The sequence below is a fragment of the Syngnathus scovelli genome, chromosome 7 (assembly GCF_024217435.2).
Source record: "Syngnathus scovelli strain Florida chromosome 7, RoL_Ssco_1.2, whole genome shotgun sequence".
Lineage (NCBI taxonomy): Eukaryota > Metazoa > Chordata > Actinopteri > Syngnathiformes > Syngnathidae > Syngnathus > Syngnathus scovelli.
In genome coordinates, this window is record NC_090853.1 from 13,414,605 (window position 1) to 13,436,935 (window position 22,331).

At 43.3% G+C, this 22,331-nt stretch overlaps 1 protein-coding gene across 16 annotated transcripts in view; it reads right to left on the reverse strand.

Moving 5' to 3' along the window:
- phldb1b (pleckstrin homology-like domain, family B, member 1b) overlaps positions 1–22,331 on the reverse strand; it is a 154,998-nt gene that overhangs the window by 5,996 nt on the left and 126,671 nt on the right. For 12 of the 16 annotated variants that reach the window (XM_049725637.2, XM_049725640.2, XM_049725638.2 and 9 more), the window contains 9 exons: positions 21,268–21,402; positions 19,172–19,282; positions 18,975–19,077; positions 9,514–9,681; positions 8,533–8,866; positions 7,645–7,735; positions 7,171–7,317; positions 6,258–6,477; positions 4,884–4,969 (listed from right to left, as the gene is read on the reverse strand). In XM_049725637.2, coding sequence (XP_049581594.1) covers positions 4,884–4,969; positions 6,258–6,477; positions 7,171–7,317; positions 7,645–7,735; positions 8,533–8,866; positions 9,514–9,681; positions 18,975–19,077; positions 19,172–19,282; positions 21,268–21,402 — 1,395 coding nt within the window. Of the gene's footprint in view, positions 1–4,883; positions 4,970–6,257; positions 6,478–7,170; positions 7,318–7,644; positions 7,736–8,532; positions 8,867–9,513; positions 9,682–17,400; positions 17,446–18,974; positions 19,078–19,171; positions 19,283–21,267; positions 21,403–22,331 lie in introns of all 16 variants that reach the window. The other 4 variants (XM_068651425.1, XM_049725646.2, XM_049725643.2 and 1 more) reach the window with 3 other exon arrangements.

Consider the following 22,331-nt stretch of genomic DNA (forward strand, 5'->3'; position numbering starts at 1 on the left):
CACAATATTACAACAATAGAATGATACAGTAGAAGAATAAAGTTCCAATGCTGAAATATTAGAAGACTTCAGGACTCATTTTGCTGCTGCATCGTGTTCTTTAAGTTTTGTGAGTCCGTCTCAGAGGAAGCCATACAATGTTGCTGCCACTGACTTTCACAGGTAAGCTTGTCAGTTTTAAGAGCATATTACGTCTCCGCTCCTCGGTGGAACTCATCCACACCTCCTCTCGTAGCCGCGTGTCACATTGTTGTCATGGAGTTCGTTCAAGTTTCTGTGCACTCACCCCTCCCCGCGTATGTCCTACCCGTAATTATTGTAATCCCCGTTCTTGTATTTAAGTCCTGTCTGCGTGTCACTCCCTGTAAGATCGTCCTGTTAACCCCCCTGTTTGCCAGTCCTGGTTGGTCCTGCCTGTCAGCCTGCCCCTGTTAGTCTGCCCCTGTTCGCCCGCCCGTTAGCCCCGTTTTCCTGTTTGTTCTTGCCTGTTTGCTACCCTGTTAGTCCTTCTATGTTCTGCCTGTCTGTTCCCCTCATCCTCTCCTCCACCACACTTTTCGCTTCAATAAACCCTGGTCCAAGCTGCATTTGGTCGCCCTGTTACGTGATGATTTAGTGATGACTCAACATTTTAACATGGCTAAAAGCTAAAAAAAAACTTGATTTTGTGTTATATGGCTCCTATTAATATTCTTAACAACTCTTACAATGTTTCTCTCATCAACTGCTGTTGTTTTCCTCTGCTGTACATGTGACATGTTACTTTTCTCAGCTTCATAAAAGACTCCTTTGTTTTACAAAACATCATGTAATGCATAATCCAAAACTGAAACTAAGTGATTATTATTGGAATAATAAGCAAATAAGATGTCATCTTTTTTACCAATTACCTGAAAATAAAAGCTCCTATATTCAGTTCGTCAAACACAAATATGTTTAATATTGTACAGGAAAAAAAAAAAATGGCCTCATTGTTCCAGTGCTTTTGAAGGGGAGTGTTTATGGCAAACATAGATCACAATAACTGGAACAAGTAATAGAATGCTACTTTTGCACAGTACTGCACATTTCTTTAGAAACAAAAGTAAAACTAAACAAGTGTCTCACTTCATAAATATAGGGGTCAATCTTAAGTTTTATATAAGTGAGAAACTGTATTCTAGACATGACATTCAGATGAGGTCCGGGAAAAAGAGGGAGGGCAGAGGGAACAAGCAGAATTAACAGATCAAACAAAACACACTGAGACGTAAATCCAATTTGAAGATTTCATCTGATGGCGCCGCGGATGGCTGCCACGGTGAGTCGCTCTCTGTTTCTTTGTCTTATTTTGTGTGTTTTCTGTGTCTTCTGCTGTCCATCCCGGATCACTTTTACTAGAGAAGCACTGTTAAACATCGGTCAGTCTTCTTCTGGTATTTTCTCTCCTGTTCTCTTTGATTCAGATTGTTTGTCGGAGATTTTAGCCGGAGCGGCGGTGCTATACAAGCTAGCGCGACGGCGGCGACGCGGAAAACGAGCGGGAGCCCTCGTAAAGCTGAGGCAAAGAGGGTTCCGTTCTGCCCTACCGTCAATTCATCTGGCGAATGTCCGCTCCCTGGCGAACAAGATGGACGAACTGCTGCTCCTCACTTCAAGGAACACGGACTTCAGCAGATCCGCCGCGCTGTGTTTTGTTGAGACGTGGCTTAGCGAACGAACCCCCCACCACGCCATGGAGTTAGCTGGGTTTCGGCTAACGCGTGCAGATCGCAGCGCGGAGCTCTCCGGAAAATCAAAGGGAGGTGGTCTCTGTTTCTACATTAATGAACGTTGGTGTACCGATGTCATGGTGTTGAAAGAGTTTTGCAGCCCTCTCCTAGAAACACTTTTCATAAACTGCCGGCCGTTCTATTCACCACGGGAGTTCTCCTCGATCGTCATGGCGGCTGTTTACATCCCACCACACGCACGTGCGAGTGAAGCCACGCAGATGCTGGCTGACCAGGTGACAGATATGGAGAAACTTCTACCAAATTCACTAATCATTGTTCTGGGTGATCTTAACAGGGCGAACCTCGCACACGAACTCCCCAGATACAGACAGCACATAACGTGTCCCACCAGAGGGGCACAGACACTGGACCACTGCTACACCGTAATTAAGGATGCATACCACTCTGTGGCTCGTGCAGCTTTAGGACTCTCGGACCACTGTCTAGTTCATCTGGTCCCTGCCTACAGACAGAAACTAAAAACTTCTAAGCCTGTGGTGAGGACTGTCAGGAAGTGGACAGTGGAGTCAAGGCAGGACGTCCAAGCCTGCTTTGACTGCACCGATTGGAGTGTTTTTGATGCTGCAAATTCAGACTTGCATGAACTCACTGACACTGTCACATCATACATCAGTTTTTGTGAGGATCTGTGTGTGCAGACTAAGACCTTCTGCACGTACAACAACGACAAACCTTGGTTTACACCGAACCTTAGGAGGCTGCGCAAAGTCAAGGAGGAGGCCTACAGGAGCGGCGACCGGGACCTGTTCAAGCAGACCAGAAACACACTGAACCGAGAGGTCAGGAAAGCCAGGAGGTGTTACGGGGAGAGCCTGGAGAGACACCTCTCTGCCAATCCTGATCCCTCAACAGTGTGGAAAGGCCTGCAGAGCATCACGGGCTTCAAGAAACGAACCCCCCGTCCTGTGGAGAGCCCAAGGCTCGCTGACCAGCTAAACAGGTTCTACTGCAGGTTTGATCGGTCCTCCCACACAACGGGACCTCCTGCAGCACAATCCACACAATCCACATACTCACCTCCCCCCACAACTGCTCTGTCCACACCTCCATCACCGTGGTCACCGACTCTCTCTCTTGCAGAGGCCGCGCCCGCACTCCAGATTCGCGAGGAGGAAGTGCGCCAGATGTTCCGGAGACAAAAGATCAGGAAGGCACCGGGCCCAGACGGCGTGTCACCTTCCTGCTTGAAAGTCTGCGCTGAGCAGCTGGCGCCCACCTTTGCACGGATCTTCAACCGTTCCCTGGAGCTGTGTGAGGTGCCCTCGTGCTTCAAGAGCTCCACCATCGTTCCAGTGGCCAAGAAGCCCGCCATCACAGGTATGAATGACTATAGACCTGTTGCACTGACATCTGTGGTCATGAAATCTTTCGAGAGGTTAGTACTGAACCACCTGAAGGATGTCACGGGCCCCCTGCTGGACCCCCACCAGTTTGCCTACCGGGCAAACAGGTCGGTAGATGATGCGGTCAACATGGGACTGCACTACATCCTGCAACACCTGGACACCCCAGGAAAGTACGCCAGGATCCTGTTTGTGGACTTCAGCTCGGCGTTCAACACCATCGCTCCTGACATCCTCCAACAGAAGCTCATCCAGCTTGCGGTGCCTGCCTCCACCTGTCAGTGGATCACCAGCTTCCTGACCAACAGGAGACAGCGTGTGAGGCTGGGGAGCATCACATCTGACACCCTGACTACCAACACTGGAGCCCCTCAGGGATGCGTCCTCTCCCCACTGCTCTTCTCCCTCTACACCAACGATTTCTCCGCAAGTGACTCTTCCGTGAAGCTCCTGAAGTATGCAGACGACACCACTCTCATCGGACTGATCCAGAACGGTGATGAGACTGCGTACAGACAGGAGGTGGAGCGGCTGGTCCACTGGTGCAGCCAAAACCACCTGGACCTGAACCCGCTCAAGACCGTGGAGATGACAGTGGACTTCAGGCGAGGCCCTTCACCACTTTCACCCCTCACTATCCGCAGTAATACTATTCTCTCCACAGACACCTTCAAGTTCCTGGGAACCACAATCTCTCGGGACCTGAAATGGACCGGCCACATAGACTCTGTCCGCAAGAAGGCCCAGCAGAGGCTGTACTTCCTGAGACAGCTCAAGAAGTTCAACCTGCCACGGGAGCTGCTGAAGACCTTCTACACTGCCATCATCCAGTCTGTCCTCTGCACCTCCATCACTGTCTGGTTTGGATCGGCCTCCAAACAAGACAAGCACAGACTGCAACGGACAATAAGGACTGCAGAAAAGATAATTGGAATCAACCTCCCATCTATCCAAGACTTGTACCTGTCCAGGACCAGGAAACGTGCAAGTGACATCTCAACAGACCCTTCGCACCCAGGTTGCAGCCTGTTTGAACTACTCCCCTCCGGACGCCGTTATAGAGCTCTGTACACTAAAACCAGCAGACACAGAGACAGCTTCTTTCCCCAGGCTGTCGCTCTGATGAACTCACACCACTCTTAGAGTCTCAGAGTCATTACTGTGCAATAACATCCCGCTTGCCACACCTTTTTTGTCTACACTGTTTGTACTATGTGTCCTCTCTGCATCCATTGCAGCCTGGTCATCCTAGAAGAGGGACCCTCCCATCTGTGGTCTCTTCTCAAGGTTTCTCATTTCCTCTAGCTGGAGTTTTGAGTTTTTTCCTTGCCCTCTTGGGAGTTTAAGATCAGGGGGTGTTTGAGAATATCTTTCGTTCTTCACATGTCCTGAGTGTTGTTGTTAGTCACCTAAATGTTGAACAGAGGCTGTGATTTACCGAAGTCAAATTCCTTGTTTGGCACGCTCAAACATGGCGAATAAAAAACTCTTGAATCTTGAATCTTGAATCTTGAATTTCAGGTTTCAGTCATTCTCATTTACTGGCAGCTTTCCAACCACGGGGATGACAGTGTGGTGGATACATACACTCGTCGGATTCAAGTTGAAAAAGCTCCTCTAGGCGTGAGAATAACCGGCTGAAGCAAACGTGCCAAAATAGAAGGAAAGAGCAAAGAATGGTGTGTGCAATAACAAGAACAACTATAGATAGAACAACTGCAAAGATAAATGAGGGAATGAAGTTGGATTTGAAATAACAGCATACCTTTGTGGCGCTGCGGAGGTGATCATAATAAACCTCTTCGATAGCCTGGAAGTAGATCACACCCTTCAGCTTAGTCTCATGTTTGTCTGAAGGGGGAAAGGCAGAATGATTTCATGAAAAGATTTGAAAATAACACATCATGACTTTTCCAATGGAGTCAGTTACACCTTGAATTTTACAATGTCATCATGTGACACAAGTCCAAGTTCGATGACGAGCATGTTTGCATTGATGGATAAAAAACGACAATCACAGCATTTCTGGCTCTCTCTTTTCCAAGTAAAAGCTGCTCTTATTGTATGCTTGGATTTGACTGGCTTCTTGCGCTACTCTGGTACACGATTGCACTTTGTTTCATCAGCCACTGCAGAAGTGCAGTAAGAAAGCGGTGAGGAACACAGTTCTACCTCCAGGCACAAACACTCCACAAGACAACTTAAAGAATAGTAGGTAGCGATGCACTACATTTCGAGGAATATTTTAATACGCCGCTATTATCTGTTTAGCATTCAAATAGCCTCGCGTTTGCATCTCATTTGATTGAGACCAAAACGCTACGTTGCAGTACGGAAAGATCAGCAGGAATTAACAGCCTTCACAATGTGGGCGTGTCACTTCCCGTTACTTATTGTTCAAGGTCAAGAGACAAGGGCAAGTGTTGCATCTCAATCAGCCTCTTCGGAGAGCGCCACCGCCTCGCGCATTTTGATGACAGCGTGAGTAATCTCAACGCACCTCCTCACTTGAAACTAGGTGCGCTTTAAGAGGCTTTAAGCGGAACCTTCAGATGACTTCAAGGGCTGAAAGTGAACAAATGTCCCAAGGCTCACGTTGGCACATCAGTCACTGTGCCACAAGCTGACTGTTTGGATTGAGCATACATGTTTAGACATCATTTTGGATAAAACTGACTGCTACATACATGTCTGAGTCAGACACACATTTTTAAGGTTATCATTCATATTTGAAGCCATTTTATACCCTGTCCTTCCCAGAAGATTGGATGCACAAAACATCTGGAAAGCAATGTACTCACAAAAACAACAAAATATATGACGAAGCTCTTTGTCAACAAAATATGGCTCTGTATGATATACCATATAAAAAAATTGTCCTTTTGATGTCAAGACCATAAGATTATTAGGGAAAACCCTAATCTATAAGGTACAAATCAAATTCAAATAAGACTATCCCATCAAATATTTTTGTAATTGATTATTCTATCGTGACTTGACTTAATTGATTATTCTATCGGTATCGATTACTTGAATAATCTGATCGCTTTCATTTTATATAACGAGGCAGGAAGGAGTGAATCTAAATAATACAGAGAATTTCAAATGTACGAGGAGTTTTCCAGATAATTGTTCTTACCCATATAGTATGAGAAGGTTCTTTTGAGGCGGTCAAAGACAAACCAGCGTTTCTTCCATGACTTGATCTTTCCTCCCATCTTGACCAGGTAGCCCTTGCACATCTTCTCAGTGAGTATGATGTGGTAGCAGGTGTCCACACTGTGGCCTGACGTCTCAATGTGGGCACGAAGGTCAAACTCCTCTTTCCTAATTGGCAGGTAGCGTGTCATGGGACGGGCCTGGACGCATGGAGAACAGAAGGAATAAAAGAGAGCTATGAAGAACATGTGACGGTTGCTCATCATTTACTAATCTAGTGTTGTTTTTCTAATAAAGTATATGTAACATTTTCATGTTTACATTGCATTTCACTGTATCAGAAACATTTCTTAAACCCCGCCTCAGAGAAGGTGCAATGCATTTCTCATGCAACTTTTCAACTTACAACAGGGGTGGCCAAACTACGGCCTGTGAGCCACATCTGGCCCTTTTAATCAGCCCGTCAACGATTGGTATAGAATTGTCCAAATCAATCATCATTGATTCTCATTGATTCATTCATCATTGATGAACCCACCTTTAACCACGAGTGTAATACTTACAGCAGTGGTTCTTAACCTGGGTTCGATCGAACCCTAGGGGTTCGCTGAGTCAGCTTCAGGGCTTCGCCAGAGCTGGTATGCTATTTCCCATGCAGCCGCCCTCCGACCCTGCTCCATTGGCGCAAGCCCTATGGCCGCCCTCGCCTCAACTGTGGCCACCTGAATGGCTATTTAAAGATCCGTGTGTTTGCCATTCAGGCTACCCGCCGGACTCGGTCTTTTCTAGCCCCCTCAGCCCTCCTTCCAAACAATCCTAAGGAACGCAGCTACCGATTTGGAGGAGAGGCCTTTTTGTGTCACACATTTACATTTAGGTCTCCTTTTACTGACCTGAGAGAAGTTCTTGGCCCTCAACTTAACTTCCTTCTCCACCAGCTGCTGTCGGTGGAGAGTTTCATCCTGCAGTCTTTTTTCTGCTTCTTCCCTCCTTTTCCGCTCTTCCTCCAACATCTGATGGCGAGTGAAGCTCTCCTGTTCCTGAAAGAGAGCTATTTCATCCAATACTCTGGACTAGACTACACTTTGTAATCAAATTCAATATATATAATGCTTGTCAAAACACTATTGGCATATTGGCTATTCATTCTGACAGGAATTTCAACACTGTATCAGCACATTCAAGGCACAGAGTGACAAAATGAACTGATGAAAAGGCCAATAAAAATGAATGAAATAACTAAATTACAATATTGAATCATTCGGCCTTATTGATAGCATCACTACAAAAAGTCATCAATCACCAAAATCTGATTCCAGACAATCACATGTACGATCACATCACGGCTGTGTTGGAATGGCACTTACCCGAAATTCAATAAGTCTGGCTTTCTCCATCTGTGCCTGCTTCAGCATTTTCTCCATCTCTTCAATCTTCTGAGCCTCCGGTCCTCCAACACTTGTGGCGGAAAGAAAAACACAGCATTTGCATTCAAATCGATTCAGAGATATTTGGGGTTTTATCAAATGCCTTTTCCCTTTGAAATCAGAGTGAAGGTGGCAGTGTCTGATTTCAATATATTCAGGTTTGTACACGAGAATTCACTTGGGCAGCCTGAGGTTGGAAATATGAACATTTTAGCTACACTACATACAGTAGGGAAACAGTTAACATGTGTAACAATGTGCACTTTTAATTAGTGCACAAACGCTATAAAGTTATTTAAAATATTTTACTAGTACGGTTATGTCTTGTGAGCTTCAACAAAGCTGTGAACAGTGGGTACAGTTGGGCGCATCCTGCAGTGAACACAACGTGCTTCCAATAGATGGTCCCCAAATTAAAACATGCAGCTAATGTCTGGGGAGCAGTCTGGGAAATGGTGCCTGTGGATGCTTTTGTCTGTGTGCCTGACAGAATTTGTCATAAAACGGTTAAATGGAATTATTCCGAATCCTAGGCTTCTCTCTCATTATTAATGAATGTGTTGACATAGCACTGCCCATGAGGGTTATACTGTATACTGATGGCATTAATGGTTCACTACTCAAAGATTCACCAATTGTGATTTTTTTTTTAAAACCTATTCTCTGTTACAGTGCTTGCTGAAACCCTCGCCTAATTGCTATTTTGTGCACTTTCTCAAATGCCTTAAATGCGCAGTCTATTACAAAACTAGTTTGATTTTCTGCCATCAGTTATTAGTACAAGCAACAGTCATTAGTATTATGACTTGTTGAGGGTGTCGTGGGTACCTGGACAAATTATCAGGTGAGCAGGCGGAGTTGTTTCCTGTGGACACGCTGGTGTCCATACTGTCAGAGCTCTCTAAGCTCAGGGTGTCGTAGGCCTGCTCTCCGGCTGATGCCGGATGGTGGTGCAGGATGGAGTGTTGGACCAGAGGAGGGGGGCCTGTAGACTTGTGACTCAGTGCGGGACTGTAGGTTATTATTGGGGAGTAGGAGGGCGTGGAGGTGATGAGGTGAGGCTGCAGGCCATGGAGCGCCTCCCACTGGCACTGAGCCTCTTCTGCGGCTCTCTGCTTGAGCTCCGCCAGACGACGTCGCTGCTCTTCAATAACCTGCTGACCTGAAAAAAGGGTGTTAGAAAAATTGTATATATATGTTATCATGCGTTCTCTAATGAGTACTTATTCACAATATTACTGTTCAGTATGCTTGCTGCTTTGCCTTGCTTATTCTTATCTTGTACAACACAACAGAAGGATTACGGCTGGGTCAGGGGCGAGATGACGGTTGTGTCAAACAAGATGCTGCTGACAGCTCAGCGTCCACCAGAACAGATCGTGAAAACAACACGTCAAACAATGCGTCATGAACCTTCTGATCTTTGTTAAAGAACGACACTTTCTCTTTTTATCTCTCAGAATATCGCTTAAACTGTTTTGCTGATATAGCCATATCTGCACGCAACACTTTGTGCGTTACTTTTTGTTTCTTACGAGACGAAGCCACAATCTCTTCCCCCCCCCCCCCCTAAGGGCTAATCATCTCACACTGTGGGTAGGGCATTCCAAATAAAAAGAGCGAGGAGTGTAAAACAGCTTTTTAGTGTAGTCGGATTGCTGTAAGTCTGAATGCACTCCTCGCGAGAAAAGACTCAATATTCTGCCTCACTTGTTTTTTGTCTGCTGATCCTTTTCTCTTATTCAGATATTCAGTTAGCACTTTGAACCTAACAGATTTTTGGGGGCTCGTTCCGGGGTCTCAATAGACCTATTTCGGGATTCCAGCTGACTTTTCGACCCAGGACAAGTCCTTGGCCAAGGCATATAGAGGAAACCCTTTTCACAGGGCTGACTCGATCAGTCAGCTGGACGCCGGAGTGGTTGACGAGATCATCCGAGGAGAAGGCCCAGCAGACTGTGAGTACGAATCTTGATTCTGTTGAAAGTAATGAAAGTACAGTGACAAGAGGTCACTTAAAACCTTGACAATTCTAGACCCTATCAAGTGCAATTAGAAACAGTTAAATTCTGCAGGGGATGGTGGAGTCCCCTGACGTAAAAGTCAGTTAAATTCCACGGGAGGGCGGACTCCTCTGTTTTCTAAAAAGTACAGGTAATTTGGAGCAGTTAAATTCCACTGAGGTGTCGTGGGGCCTCCTAACTTAACCTTCCTAATGTGTTAGCTTTCTGCTGCCATCTGTGGTGTTTTTCTTAACTCTTGTTTAGCTGGTTTGGCTCATTTATCCATGAAAAGATAGGTTTTATATCTACTTCAAGAAAAAGGCAAAATAAGTTTTCTTACACAATAGGAAGGTTAAAGAGTTTGTTAAAATCCACGGGAGGGTGGACTCCCCTGCTTGCCTGTGAGACGATAAAAGTGCGCATTGTGTGTGTGTGTATGGTTTGACTGAGAGTGACCTCATTTGAGCTCTCCTCTATGTAAACAACACAGGATTGTAAACAGTGGCTTTGTGTGGATGAAAGCAAGGACTCTCTGCTTCCTCCGGGAAGGTGAAAAGAGACTCGCCACACATCGAACATTTAACCACTGTCCTGTGAATAAAGTTGGCTTTAGGACACTGTAGGTGCCATTCGAATTGCCAACTCCGAAATTTAGAAAATAAACCATGGGAAAATCAAATAGCAAACAAAAGCTGCTACCCCGACATGAATTAAAATGCAAAGATTGGAAATTGATGGAAGAGGTCGACACCGAAAATATAAAATATCTTGACAAATGCATATTTTGGACAGAGGTGGGTTGCATTATGCGACGTGGCGGTGGCGAGGCTCTCCGCACTTCAGTTGCTCCCCCCACCCTTGTTATCAGCTGGGAAGATTGTCATGTCTATGTTGTGGGCCCGTGTGTTTGTTTCTGTGTATGTTTGTCTTTGTGTATCAGTTCGTTATAAAGGTTGGAATTGCGCTAAATTGGTGCACGAAAACGGTGTGCTAGACAATGGTTTATCAGATTTGCATTGTTAAATGTAAACATTAGAAATTATAGAATAATATGACGGTTGTGGGCAGAAACTCATCCGACGAGGAGAGTGCCCAACCCTCATAAAAATGTGAGAGTAAGAGAAAACATACATTGTAGACCTAGATAAAATTAGGTTAATGATTAGAAATCACTGGTGTTATTATTATTCTCTAATCCCCTGCATTGCAAATGTCTTCTTGATGCACATAGGTTAACAGGCTAGGACTTTAGTGAGGAGATAATTTATCAATTGATGGGGGTTAGTAATTGTCCAAATTCTAGTCACATGTTTTGAGGGACCACAGCAACAACATTATATTTAATTTGCAGGCCATTATTTAGTACGATATGACAGTGTCTAGCTAAGTAGACTGTTCTATCAAAAAATGTGAGAGTGAAGGAGGAGGTTTGATTTGTAATCTGACATTTGGGTCCCATTTTGAAGAGTCTCTGCAGGAGCATAGATTGTTTTTGTTTAAAGATATGTTTAACAGTTTATCTCGGTGCAGTAAGGATATAGCAATTTTGCAAGACTTAAAATTAAAAATTAAAAAGCAAAATTACATTCTCATTTTCCCAGATGAGAGGAAAATTGAAAGATAAGGAAGACGAAGAAAAGATAAAAAAGAACTTGCTGTTGCACAGACAGGAAGATGATGACACAGTGTCAGCGCGAGCTCGCTTAAGAATCGCAGCTAAGAATGTGATGAATGAAGATGAGAAAAATGATCAAATTACAAAGACAGATGTTGTGGCACGGCAAAGCGAACCATCCTTTCCGTCTTTGTACCCCAAATTAAACAACTCATTGCTTCCTATAATTTGAGAGGTGATGAAGTACAACAGGTTTTCATGGCATCCTTAACCAAACATCGGGCAAGCGTTAAAGGCACCTGGAGTCCTTTTGATCTCCAGGGCCGTCCATTGGAATATAACGGGGTGCCATTACAAATACAAATTGACCAACTATTGGGCAGGATAAAAATAAAATTCCAACGTAGAGCAAATTACACAGACATTGGCCGAACTAAACAAAAACAAGATAAGTTGGTTGAAGACTTTAGACACAGACTAGAAAGAGTGTTCAACTGATGTCTATGATCAACAAATCAAAAATGCTCTACATGCAAATTTGCGACCAGTATTATGTCGACAACGAATAAATTCGACAAATTTTTCCCTATAAAATGGTGCCGTTTGGGTTTGAAGTACATAGTCGCTTCAAAGGAGGAAAAGCATGATTTAAGATACGCGATTGATCAATGAGAAGGCTATCCCTTGTGCCAGGGGTGTCAAACTCATTTGTTCAAGGGCCGCGGTGTAGTCATGGCTTCTTTTGGAGGGCCGGTATGACTGTCATACCCGAGTAGATGTGTGAGCGCCTCATATTGTGGGAGTTGCAAAACAAGCTGACGAGTAACTCGCTTTCAAATCAGACAAATACAAACTGGTCTAATATTTAAACTTACAACATTATTAAGAGGGAAGATAATTTGCAATTCGAGTAATGACATGAATATGAAGCACAATTTGACACCTGTGCCTTATACAAAGGTAAAGTAGGATTAGGAATTGCTTGCAATATAATTACAAATTAGTTAACACCTGTGTGATTGATTGATTGATTGATTGATTGATTGATTGATTAATTGATTGATTGATTGATTGATTGATTGATTGATTGATTGATTGATTGATTGATTGATTGATTGATTGTCAGATTGTCAGATTGTCAGATTGATTGAGTGAGTGAGTGAGTGAGTGAGTGAGTGAGTGAGTGAGTGAGTGAGTGAGTGAGTGAGTGAGTGAGTGAGTGAGTGAGTGACTTTTCTGTCGCCTGCACGTCATCTTTCTTGCATGGCTACGTTGCTGTCTCAGCTGTTCTCAATCCTGCCACTCTCATTCCCCTTCCTGACGACGGCGGATTCCATGATTGTGTCGATGCTGCCCAACAGATTGCAAAGGCTCGGCCTGATTTGGAAGATACGCCTCTGCCAGATGGTCATGTGGGTTTTGTTGATGGGTCTTCTAAGAAAATGAATCTGGTGTGACCCTTACTGGGTATGCCGCCGACGAAGTCTTGGAGGCTGCTAAACTGCCATCCTATATGTCAGCACAGGCCGCTGAGCTCATTGCTTTGACTGGGGCCTGCAAATTGTTTGCAAACAAGTCCGTCACTATCTGGACTGATAGTCAGTATGCTTTTGCTACAGTGCACGTTTTTGCTCAGCAGTGGAGCAACCGTGTCATGATAACTTCTACAGGGAAGCCCGTCACCCATTCCACATTACTAACTCAACTTTTGGACGCTGTCCAGCTACCTTTAAAGGTGGCGGTTTGCAAATGTGCTGCTCACACTGCAAGATCTGATCCTGTTTCTCTTGGTAATGCTTTTGCTGACAAATCCGCTAAGGCCGCTGCAGAAGGCCTGCTCCATGTCCTCTCGTCTCTCACTGATCATGATTCGATGGAAAAAACGGGGTGCAACTAAAAACACTGATGGTCTTTTTGTGTGACCTTTGGGCAAACCTGTCTTGCCTCGTAACTTGTTCAAATGGGCTGCTATTTCGAGTCATGGGGTCACCCATGTCTCGACGGGGGGTATGGTGAAACAAGTTGAAGCTATTTATACGACATATGGTTTTGCAGCTTTTTCACGAGGCAATTTAAGACCTCAGAGAGGAAAGTTCCCGACTCCATTGTATCCGCTTCAGACAATACATATTGTTTATATCCAATTACATAAATGTGAAGGGAAAAAATATTGTTTTTTTTCTGCATTTATTTGTTTTCTGCATTTATCTTATTGTAAAAAGGTGATCTCCGCAGACCCAACCTAAGTACGGAAGGTGAGCAAAGTCTGGTAATAGTGCCTGATCCTGGTGCCAAGATCCAGGGTTGACACGAAAGCTAGCAGAAGCCAATTTCCAAGACACCAACCCGAAGCTCAGGGTGTTGACTCTGAGGAGATCCAAAAACATGAGCATTAGAGAGTCATTTGGTGAGTACTTTAATCCGGCTGTGGCCTGCGCAAAGTCTGCCATGTGTTTTTGGTTGCTTTTGCTGGTTTGTGTTACCATTGTATTTTTTTTCGGGGGTTATTTTATTTGGAGGGATAGAGTACCATGAGCCTCGAACATTCTTCTCTCGGGCAACTACCAACGCTGATTCTAATCAATATGGCTCATGGGGAAAAATTGCTAGACATGAGCGCAACACAAAATCCCCTTTTGATCATGTTGTTTGTACACCAGAAACCGTCCGCGTTCCAACTTGCGTACCATGGCTTTTGTCTTGGACTTACAATAACTCATTAATGTTTACTGTGGCTCCTAATACATCTTCTTCTATTATTTTACCAATGAAAAGTTTGAAAGGTTTCGAAATGGTCACCCCGCTCTCTGGTTCCAGTTAAGAGGCTGTGTTCTTTGCTAAACGAGTGACTTTGAAGAATCAGGGCACAAGCCTCCTTTTGACTCTTACACTCCCTGATGGTCAAATTCGTCCTCCAAATGCCACCTTGTTTGACACTTTTTGTTGGGGTTTTCAACTGTGGGCCTGGTCCTCTGGAATCGATCCTCACTTTCCTATTGCTATTTGCCTTAATAAAACAATGTCGATCGCAGACCGTCCCGTTACAAATAATTACACCTTGTCAGCAGGAGCAAAAATCACAAGTATGCTCCTCACTGATATAGACAGCTATTTTGTAGCTTCCACAGGAATAAGCGGTCAAACCAACAACTGGCTTCTTATGGCTGAGCAAGCCGCAAAAATGGCTAACACCAGTTGCATTGCATGTATGGGTCCAAGACCTCTTTTGAAAATACTTGCAAATATAGTTCCTAAGTGTGCTGTTGTTTTAATGTTAAACTCATCCATTTCACCCACTCATGATTGTTTTAAATGGGATAAGGTTTACCCTGTTGCCTCTATGACAAAATATAAACCCCTTTTTTCGTCCGATGTAGATAAGGGTAATTTTACATGCATTAGATTACCTGGTACCGGTGAGAAGCTCGGCGCCCTACCTACTCCATGGTGTGGGTCCATGACCAATGTCACTGCCCCTTTTTGCCCATTGCTCGTAGTGATATTTGGTTTTGGTGTAATAGTAAAAAACTTTATGATAGGTTGCCTTTAAACAGCTCTGGAATTTGCGCTTTGTTAGGCCTATTGTTTCCTGTTCATTTGATACCAATGTCTTATGATCTAACATCTTTTGCTAAGTCCGTAGTGCCCGAATACTGGCCGAGAACGAAGCGAAACGCCGAATGGCAGGGCGCAGTTAATCCAACTTACATAGACGCCATTGGTGTTCCTAGAGGAGTACCGGATGAGTATAAGCTGGTGAATCAGATAGCAGCTGGTTTTGAATCCGCCCTGTGTTGGTGGTGTACTCTTAACAAAAATGTTGACAGGATTAACTACATCCACTACAACGTGCAGAGGCTTGGAAACTAGACCGAGGCGAGTTTCAAGGCGGTCCACTCTCAACTGGCCGCTACTTCCCTCATGGCTTTCCAGAATCGAATGGCCCTTGACATGCTACTCTCAAAAGAGGGCGGTGTCTGCGCCATGTTTGGTGAGCAATGTTGCACATTTATTCCAAATAATACTGCAGCCGACGGAAGCCTGTCCCGGGCCATTGAGGGTCTGAGGACCTTGAATGGGAGGATGAAGGAACACAGTGGGGTGAACACGGAGGTTTGGACCGACTGGTTGAACGTGTTCGGAAAGTACCGCACCCTGGTTTCCTCGGTCCTGGTCTCCATTGCCGTTTTCTCTGCCATTTTAACCCTGTGTGGATGTTGCTGCATTCCTTGTCTCCGATCCTTAATTATTAAGCTAATTACAACTGCTATCTCTCCACCAGCTGAGACTTTTCCGTTACTCCAAAGGGATGACCTTTCGATCGACGGGAGTTCTTTCTCTAGTGACGACTCTGTCAGCGAATCCATTGTGGTAAACCTGTCCGATTTGTTTCGTGACTCTGGCTTTGACGATTAAGACTCAATTTCCTCCCAAGTGTAAGTTAGTTCTTGCGAAATGTGATCCCTTGGCTGAAAATCTTTTGAAGTGGCCATATGGGTGATAAGTTAGTCCCCGAGAACTTATGATAAACGGGGGAATTGTTAGAAAAATTGTATATATATGTTATCATGCGTTCTCTAATGAGTACTTATTCACAATATTACTGTTCAGTATGCTTGCTGCTTTGCCTTGCTTATTCTTATCTTGTACAACAGAACAGAAGGATTACGGCTGGGTCAGGGGCGAGATGACGGTTGTGTCAAACAAGATGCTGCTGACAGCTCAGCGTCCACCAGAACAGATCGTGAAAACAACACGTCAAACAATGCGTCATGAACCTTCTGATCTTTGTTAAAGAACGACACTTTCTCTTTTTATCTCTCAGAATATCGCTTAAACTGTTTTGCTGATATAGCCATATCTGCACGCAACACTTTGTGCGTTACTTTTTGTTTCTTACGAGACGAAGCCACAATCTCTTCCCCCCCCCCCCCCCCCCCCCCCTTAAGGGCTAATCATCTCACACTGTGGGTAGGGCATTCCAAATAAAAAGAGCGAGGAGTGTAAAACAGATTTTTAGTGTAGTCGGATTGCTGTAAGTCTGAATGCACTCCTCGCGAGAAAAGACTCAATATTCTGCCTCACTTGTTTTTTGTCTGCTGATCCTTTTCTCTTATTCAGATATTCAGTTAGCACTTTGAACCTAACAAGGGAAATCTAAATAAGGTGGGGGGTTTTGTTTTGCGGCGGCTCGGTGGCGCACTGGGTAGCACGTCCGCCTCACAGTTAGGAGGGTGCGGGTTCGATTCCACCTCCGGCCCTCCCTGTGCGGAGTTTGCATGTTCTCCCGAGCCCGCGTGGGTTTTCTCCGGGCACTCCGGTTTCCTCCCACATTCCAAAAACATGCTTGGTAGGCCGATTGATCACTCCAAATTGTCCCTAGGTGTGAGTGCGAGTTCGAATGGTTGTCTGTCTCTGTGTGCCCTGCGATTGGCTGGCAACCGGTTCAGGGTGTCCCCCGCCTACTGCCCCATGACGGCTGGGATAGGCTCCAGCACGCCCGCGACCCCTGTGGGGACTAAGCGGTTCGGAAAATGGATGGATGGATGGTTTTGTTTTGCCTTGAGCAGTTGACATTACGTTTATCCTGCAAGCAAAACAGCCAACAAGTCAGTAGACACCCACAAAATGTCAAATGCAGCTCAATAATATCAATGAGTAAAGGGGTACCCAAAGTTTTCCAATCAGTTTGATTCTAGTAAAAGCAGGAGAAACACCAGACCAGAACTACTAATATGAATCATGCACCACACATCACATAATACAGGCTGTCTAAATTCCATCAGGTTTGATTACACATTTGATCTCATGTTGGTGAAAATTCATTGTTAGACACATCAGTAGGTAAGAGGAACTAAAGCCCATAACCTCAAAAGATTATAAACATGCAGGAATTATTATTACCAAAGGAAGAAAAAAGAGAGCATCTTTGGGAGTAAATGACACAACAGGCATGGAAGAGACTGAAGGTCAGAGGCATAAATTAACACCCACTGTAGTGTCAACAATACAATTGCTGGATAAGAGAGTAAAGGTAACAGCTTGGTGGTTTTGAGGTCAAACTGTTTCAAAGACTACCTGATGATCTTCCCTCTATGGGTGGCTGACTGGAGGCCTGAGGTTCTGAAGTCCGCAAAAACAGACACTTGTAAAAAATCTGTACATGCTGCTGTACAGTGGATATAAAATGTCTACACACCATTTCCATCAAATGGCAGTTTTTTGTGATGAAACCAACAAAAATAATTTCCAAACACCTTCCACCATGTCACCTATAATCTGTGCAACTTTTTTTTTTTTGAGAGGGAAGTTAAAATTAACAACTGAAATAAAATGATTGGCTGTTTTCATAATGATCCAATCACATTTAAAATCATGTTAAATTGGAATGATCAAATTGTCACCTTTTTAAGTGCCTCTGATTGAACAAGTCAGGAAAAAAACTACTAGAAACAAAATATTTCGGTGGGGTTAATCAGACTCTAACCCTAAGCCACAATTATGTTTTTTTTCGTCGTTTCAGTTGTTATTTTCAATCGAGTTTTTAATGTTATAGATCCCATTAATAATGTGCTTTTTCTTGGTCTCATTTTTTAATAATCACAAAAACGCTTGGCATTTGAACAGGTTCCTACACATTCACCAGTGTGCCTGGTGCCAACATGCACCTATTGTATGGCTGACTGGCAAATAGTAGACATGAATAACCAGCGACTTGTTTCACCTTTAAGATTAATTTAGATCCATGAAAGGTAACTAAAAATACCCATGTAGGATTCAGTGCACAGTGTGAGTCCTCCAGGTTTATTATAAATTACAACCACACAAACAAAAATATACATATATGTTGAATAAAAAAAATATACATACATGTTGAATTAACATGCCTCTAATGAATGACCATTAACATGCCTCTGTGAAGGCAAAAATGTAAAGGGCAATTTTCTAGTCTTGAATTGAATTAGACTCCACAAGTACGCATAACGCTGAGTAATAGGTGGGTGACATAGACATTATTATTAATATTGTTTTAAACATTTTAGATTATTATTATCTATTACTGATATTATTGTATTTTCAGAAAACGAAAGAAAAGGTGCATGACAGCAAAGGAGGATCACACGTATATTGTTGTCTATTGTTCACAGATGTATGAAGCACTATAAAAGATGAACAAGACCTGCTGACTTTTAAAGTACTGTCCCTATCCTTAAGTGTCCAGGCAAGTAAGACAAGAGAGTTCTAGCATTTTTTTAAGTATATCCTCAGATAAATGGAAACTTTAAAGAAATAATCTAAATGTTTCAATGCCCATAATGCCCACGTGTGATGCTGGGTGTCAAGTTCAACATCAATATAATATTCACTTTCTTGAGAATGTATACGTATATATATATATATATATATATATATATATATATATATATATATATATATATATATATATATATATATATATATATATATATATATATGTATGTATATACATATTGAGATATATATATATATATATATATATATATATATATATATATATATATATATATATATATATATATATATATATATATATATATATATATATATATACATACACACACATTCTCAAGAAAGATATATAAAGAAAAAACATTAATACAGTACGTCTTTACCTTTCTGCTGCAGAGCAAGCTGTCTCTTGGTCTCGATGCTCTGCATGGTGGCAGCCAGGTTTCTGGGCAGACTGCTAGAGCTTTGAGGGGCTAGAAGAGGGCTCTAAAAAGAATGAGCAGTCGATATCGTCAGAAGATTCTCTGGCATGAGGCACAGGCACAGGAAGGCAATTACTGCTGAAGAAGAAGAAGACTACCTTGGAGCTCGTGTTGCGGCCCAATGTTGCTGCTCCCTCCGGCTGAGTGGATCCAGACTTTACTAAATGAGGAGATTGTCCTGCATCACTTTCCAGCTTGGAGCGGAACACCTGGAGAACACAAACCTGGATGAGGACCTGTAGTTTGGCAAGTTGAATTTATTGCAACGTATTGGGACTTCAGTGTGACGGTCACGCCAATCATAGATGAGATGTTTGAACCTGGAGGGAAATTGCTGTGAAAAGCTGTGAAAGGAGGCAATGAATCCACTTTCAATCACAATGCGAGACTGTTATACAATCAAGAAAGCCTGTTGACATTAGTTACTGATTTAATAAATGGAACTTTGATGCTGCAATCACATCCTGTTTAAGTTAACTGTATTAGCAATAAAACGTTCTACTAATGTTGTGGGATCGATCCTCAACCCTGGTGACCACGCCGAAATGTCCTTGAGCAATCAGAATCAGCTTTATTGACCAAGTTTGTGCATGCCAAACAGGGATTTTGACTCCGGTTGATCTCAGTCTCTATACAACATTTAGGTAAATAACGTTTACGTGACGAGAACAGGATGTTATTGCACAGTGATACTCAGAGTCATCAGAGCGACAGCCTGGGGGAAGAAGCTGTGTCTACGAAGACACTGAACTACAATTTGCTCCCAGTGTGGACCTGGCAGGGCCTTGCATGGTAGCAGCCTTCCATTAGTGTATGAATGTGTGTGTGAATGGGTGAATGTGAGGTATTGTAAAGCGCTTTGGGCACCATGTGGTGTAAAACAGCACCATATAATTGTAAGTCCATTTACCATTTTACTTGCGCTGGCGTTAGCAATGAGATAGCAAAAGCTTTTTACTATCACATGAGAGGGAATTTTATAGCTTTAGCTTGCTTTAAAGACAGTATGGGTGAGTGGAATGCAGCATTATTTAGCGCTTGACATTCAGGGCTATATTTTTGTAGACAGTGCATCTGTGCGAATGTTGGCGGATTCTGATTTTGATACAAGCGCAAGACTTGTTGCACCTCTTTGTTAATTTGCCCGATTGGCCTGCGACAAGCTTGGCGTTCTGGTCCAAAGAGGGAGTGTCCTTGGAGATTCGCCTGACGGAGAGCCAATTTGCCGCAGAAAGTCGATCTAAATTCACACCTGCTCAGACTATGACTACATACTGACCATAGGTTAGACGACAACAAAAAACGATTTGAATCAGAAAATCGATTTTGTTTTGAACGAAAGTACATCAATTCGAGCTTATTTGATTTGTTCCATAGGAATTTATTAGACTGCGATAGAGTATGTATCAAATAGTTTTTTTTTTTATTGTGAGAGACACTGTATATCTTTGAAGAAAATGCCACATTTACAGCAATTCATATGTAAAATGAAAAACTCATTGCATCGCACCTTCTTGAACTGAGCAATACCATATCAAACTGAATTGTAGTGCAACGCAATCAAACCAGATTGAATCGTTCCACCAACCTTGACTCAAATTGAGATACGTATCAAATCATCTTTTATTAGAGAAATGTACACCCCTACCACTGGTCTACTGTGATTTTGATGAATTTGATCGAGGCAGACCCTGAGTTTTAAGTCACAACTGGTTGTCACCAGCTCATTCTGTATAGCTGCTCACATTGTCGGTTCCCACAACATGGCTAGAACAGAAACAAAGCTCCCTTACACACAGTTTGCAGCAAATATGTGTTGTCCTCTTCCATACATACAGTAGATATCTCAGTCGAGAGTGTCAGTTGTATCAGGTTTAAAGGGAATGACAGGAGCCACTTTGATTGGCAGCGACTTAAGTCGGCTATAAACACTCCCACAGAGGCGCAGCTTGCACACCCGCAGATACAACAGGCTGCAAATTAACTAACACCTGTCTACCCACCTCTGGCTCAGAATTGTGCCACCCATCAAACTGAATTTATGCCGTTCAACAAAAATAGAGCCCTATCGGTTGTATACAGAAATGAAATAGCTAGAAAAAGCAGCAAGGTTTAACCTTGCAAATGCACCATCATGTGCAAAAAACAAACAAAAAAAACAGGATAAATGGAAAAGAGAAAGAAGACCCTCTACCTGCAGCGCGGGCCTGCGGCCAGACATAGACTTGGCTGGCAGAGAGGGACACCAGAGCTGGCTGGAACCTGACAACAGTTCCTGGTACCACTGTTCTAAATCTAGTTTGAGCAGTGGATGCCTGATGCCCTCAGACTGGTAGTGCAGAGCCCATCGAGCAGCAGCAGCAGAGAGACAGACAGGTGCGGCATGGAAAAGAAAATGAAGAGGAAAACAATGGAGAGTTTAGAAAGCATTTAAAATAGCAAGGAGCAAAGATGAAACATTCTTTTAGACTTTTAAATTTGTTCTCGAATATCTTGTTCCTATCAACTGCGGTACACTTTATGCCCTCCAGCCGCTATAGCCCTGTTTTACATTCCTGTATACTAATTCTACGTGTCTACGGCAATGGCCCAGTTTCTCACAGTAGCATTAACATGTTCATCCTGTTCCGTTTTACTTCATCTTTCATTGAATGTAGCTCCCCTGCAGTTTGAATAAAGTAGTAGAAATTACTGCAGACACAATTACTTGTTTTCTTAAAGTAAAATGGACTGTATCATTTGCTTTTTATAACCAGGCCCTAACGTGCACCTGTAGCAGTAACCAGACAAACCGATCGACAGGATAACTGATTTCTTGGACATTAGACTATTAACAACATTGACTGTGACGTTAATCCTTTCTATGGCAAAAAGCTACTTTTTGCCACTCCGTGAAAACGATAATATGTGGCTTCCGTTTTGAGGCAACACACGAAGTGCAACTCTACTACATCGTACTACAAAGTGTCTCAATAGGCCTTGGAAAACAGTCTGGTAATATTCCATAACATTTATATTATTCGCTTAAAGTGCCTCATCTTTAAGTAACAGTTTTAGATTTACCTTTTTACAGTGAGAAACGAAACATTGATGTAAGATGGGTTAAGACTACTGACCGACATATCTATTGTGCCAGACACAGAAGATGGAGAGGGAATTGCGCATTTAGAGGTTATGTAAGGAGTAAAAGCAGAAGGACAGCACACACCTCCAGAGGGACAGACAAGGAGGAGCCAGGAGAAGAGAGGGGGCAGGAGA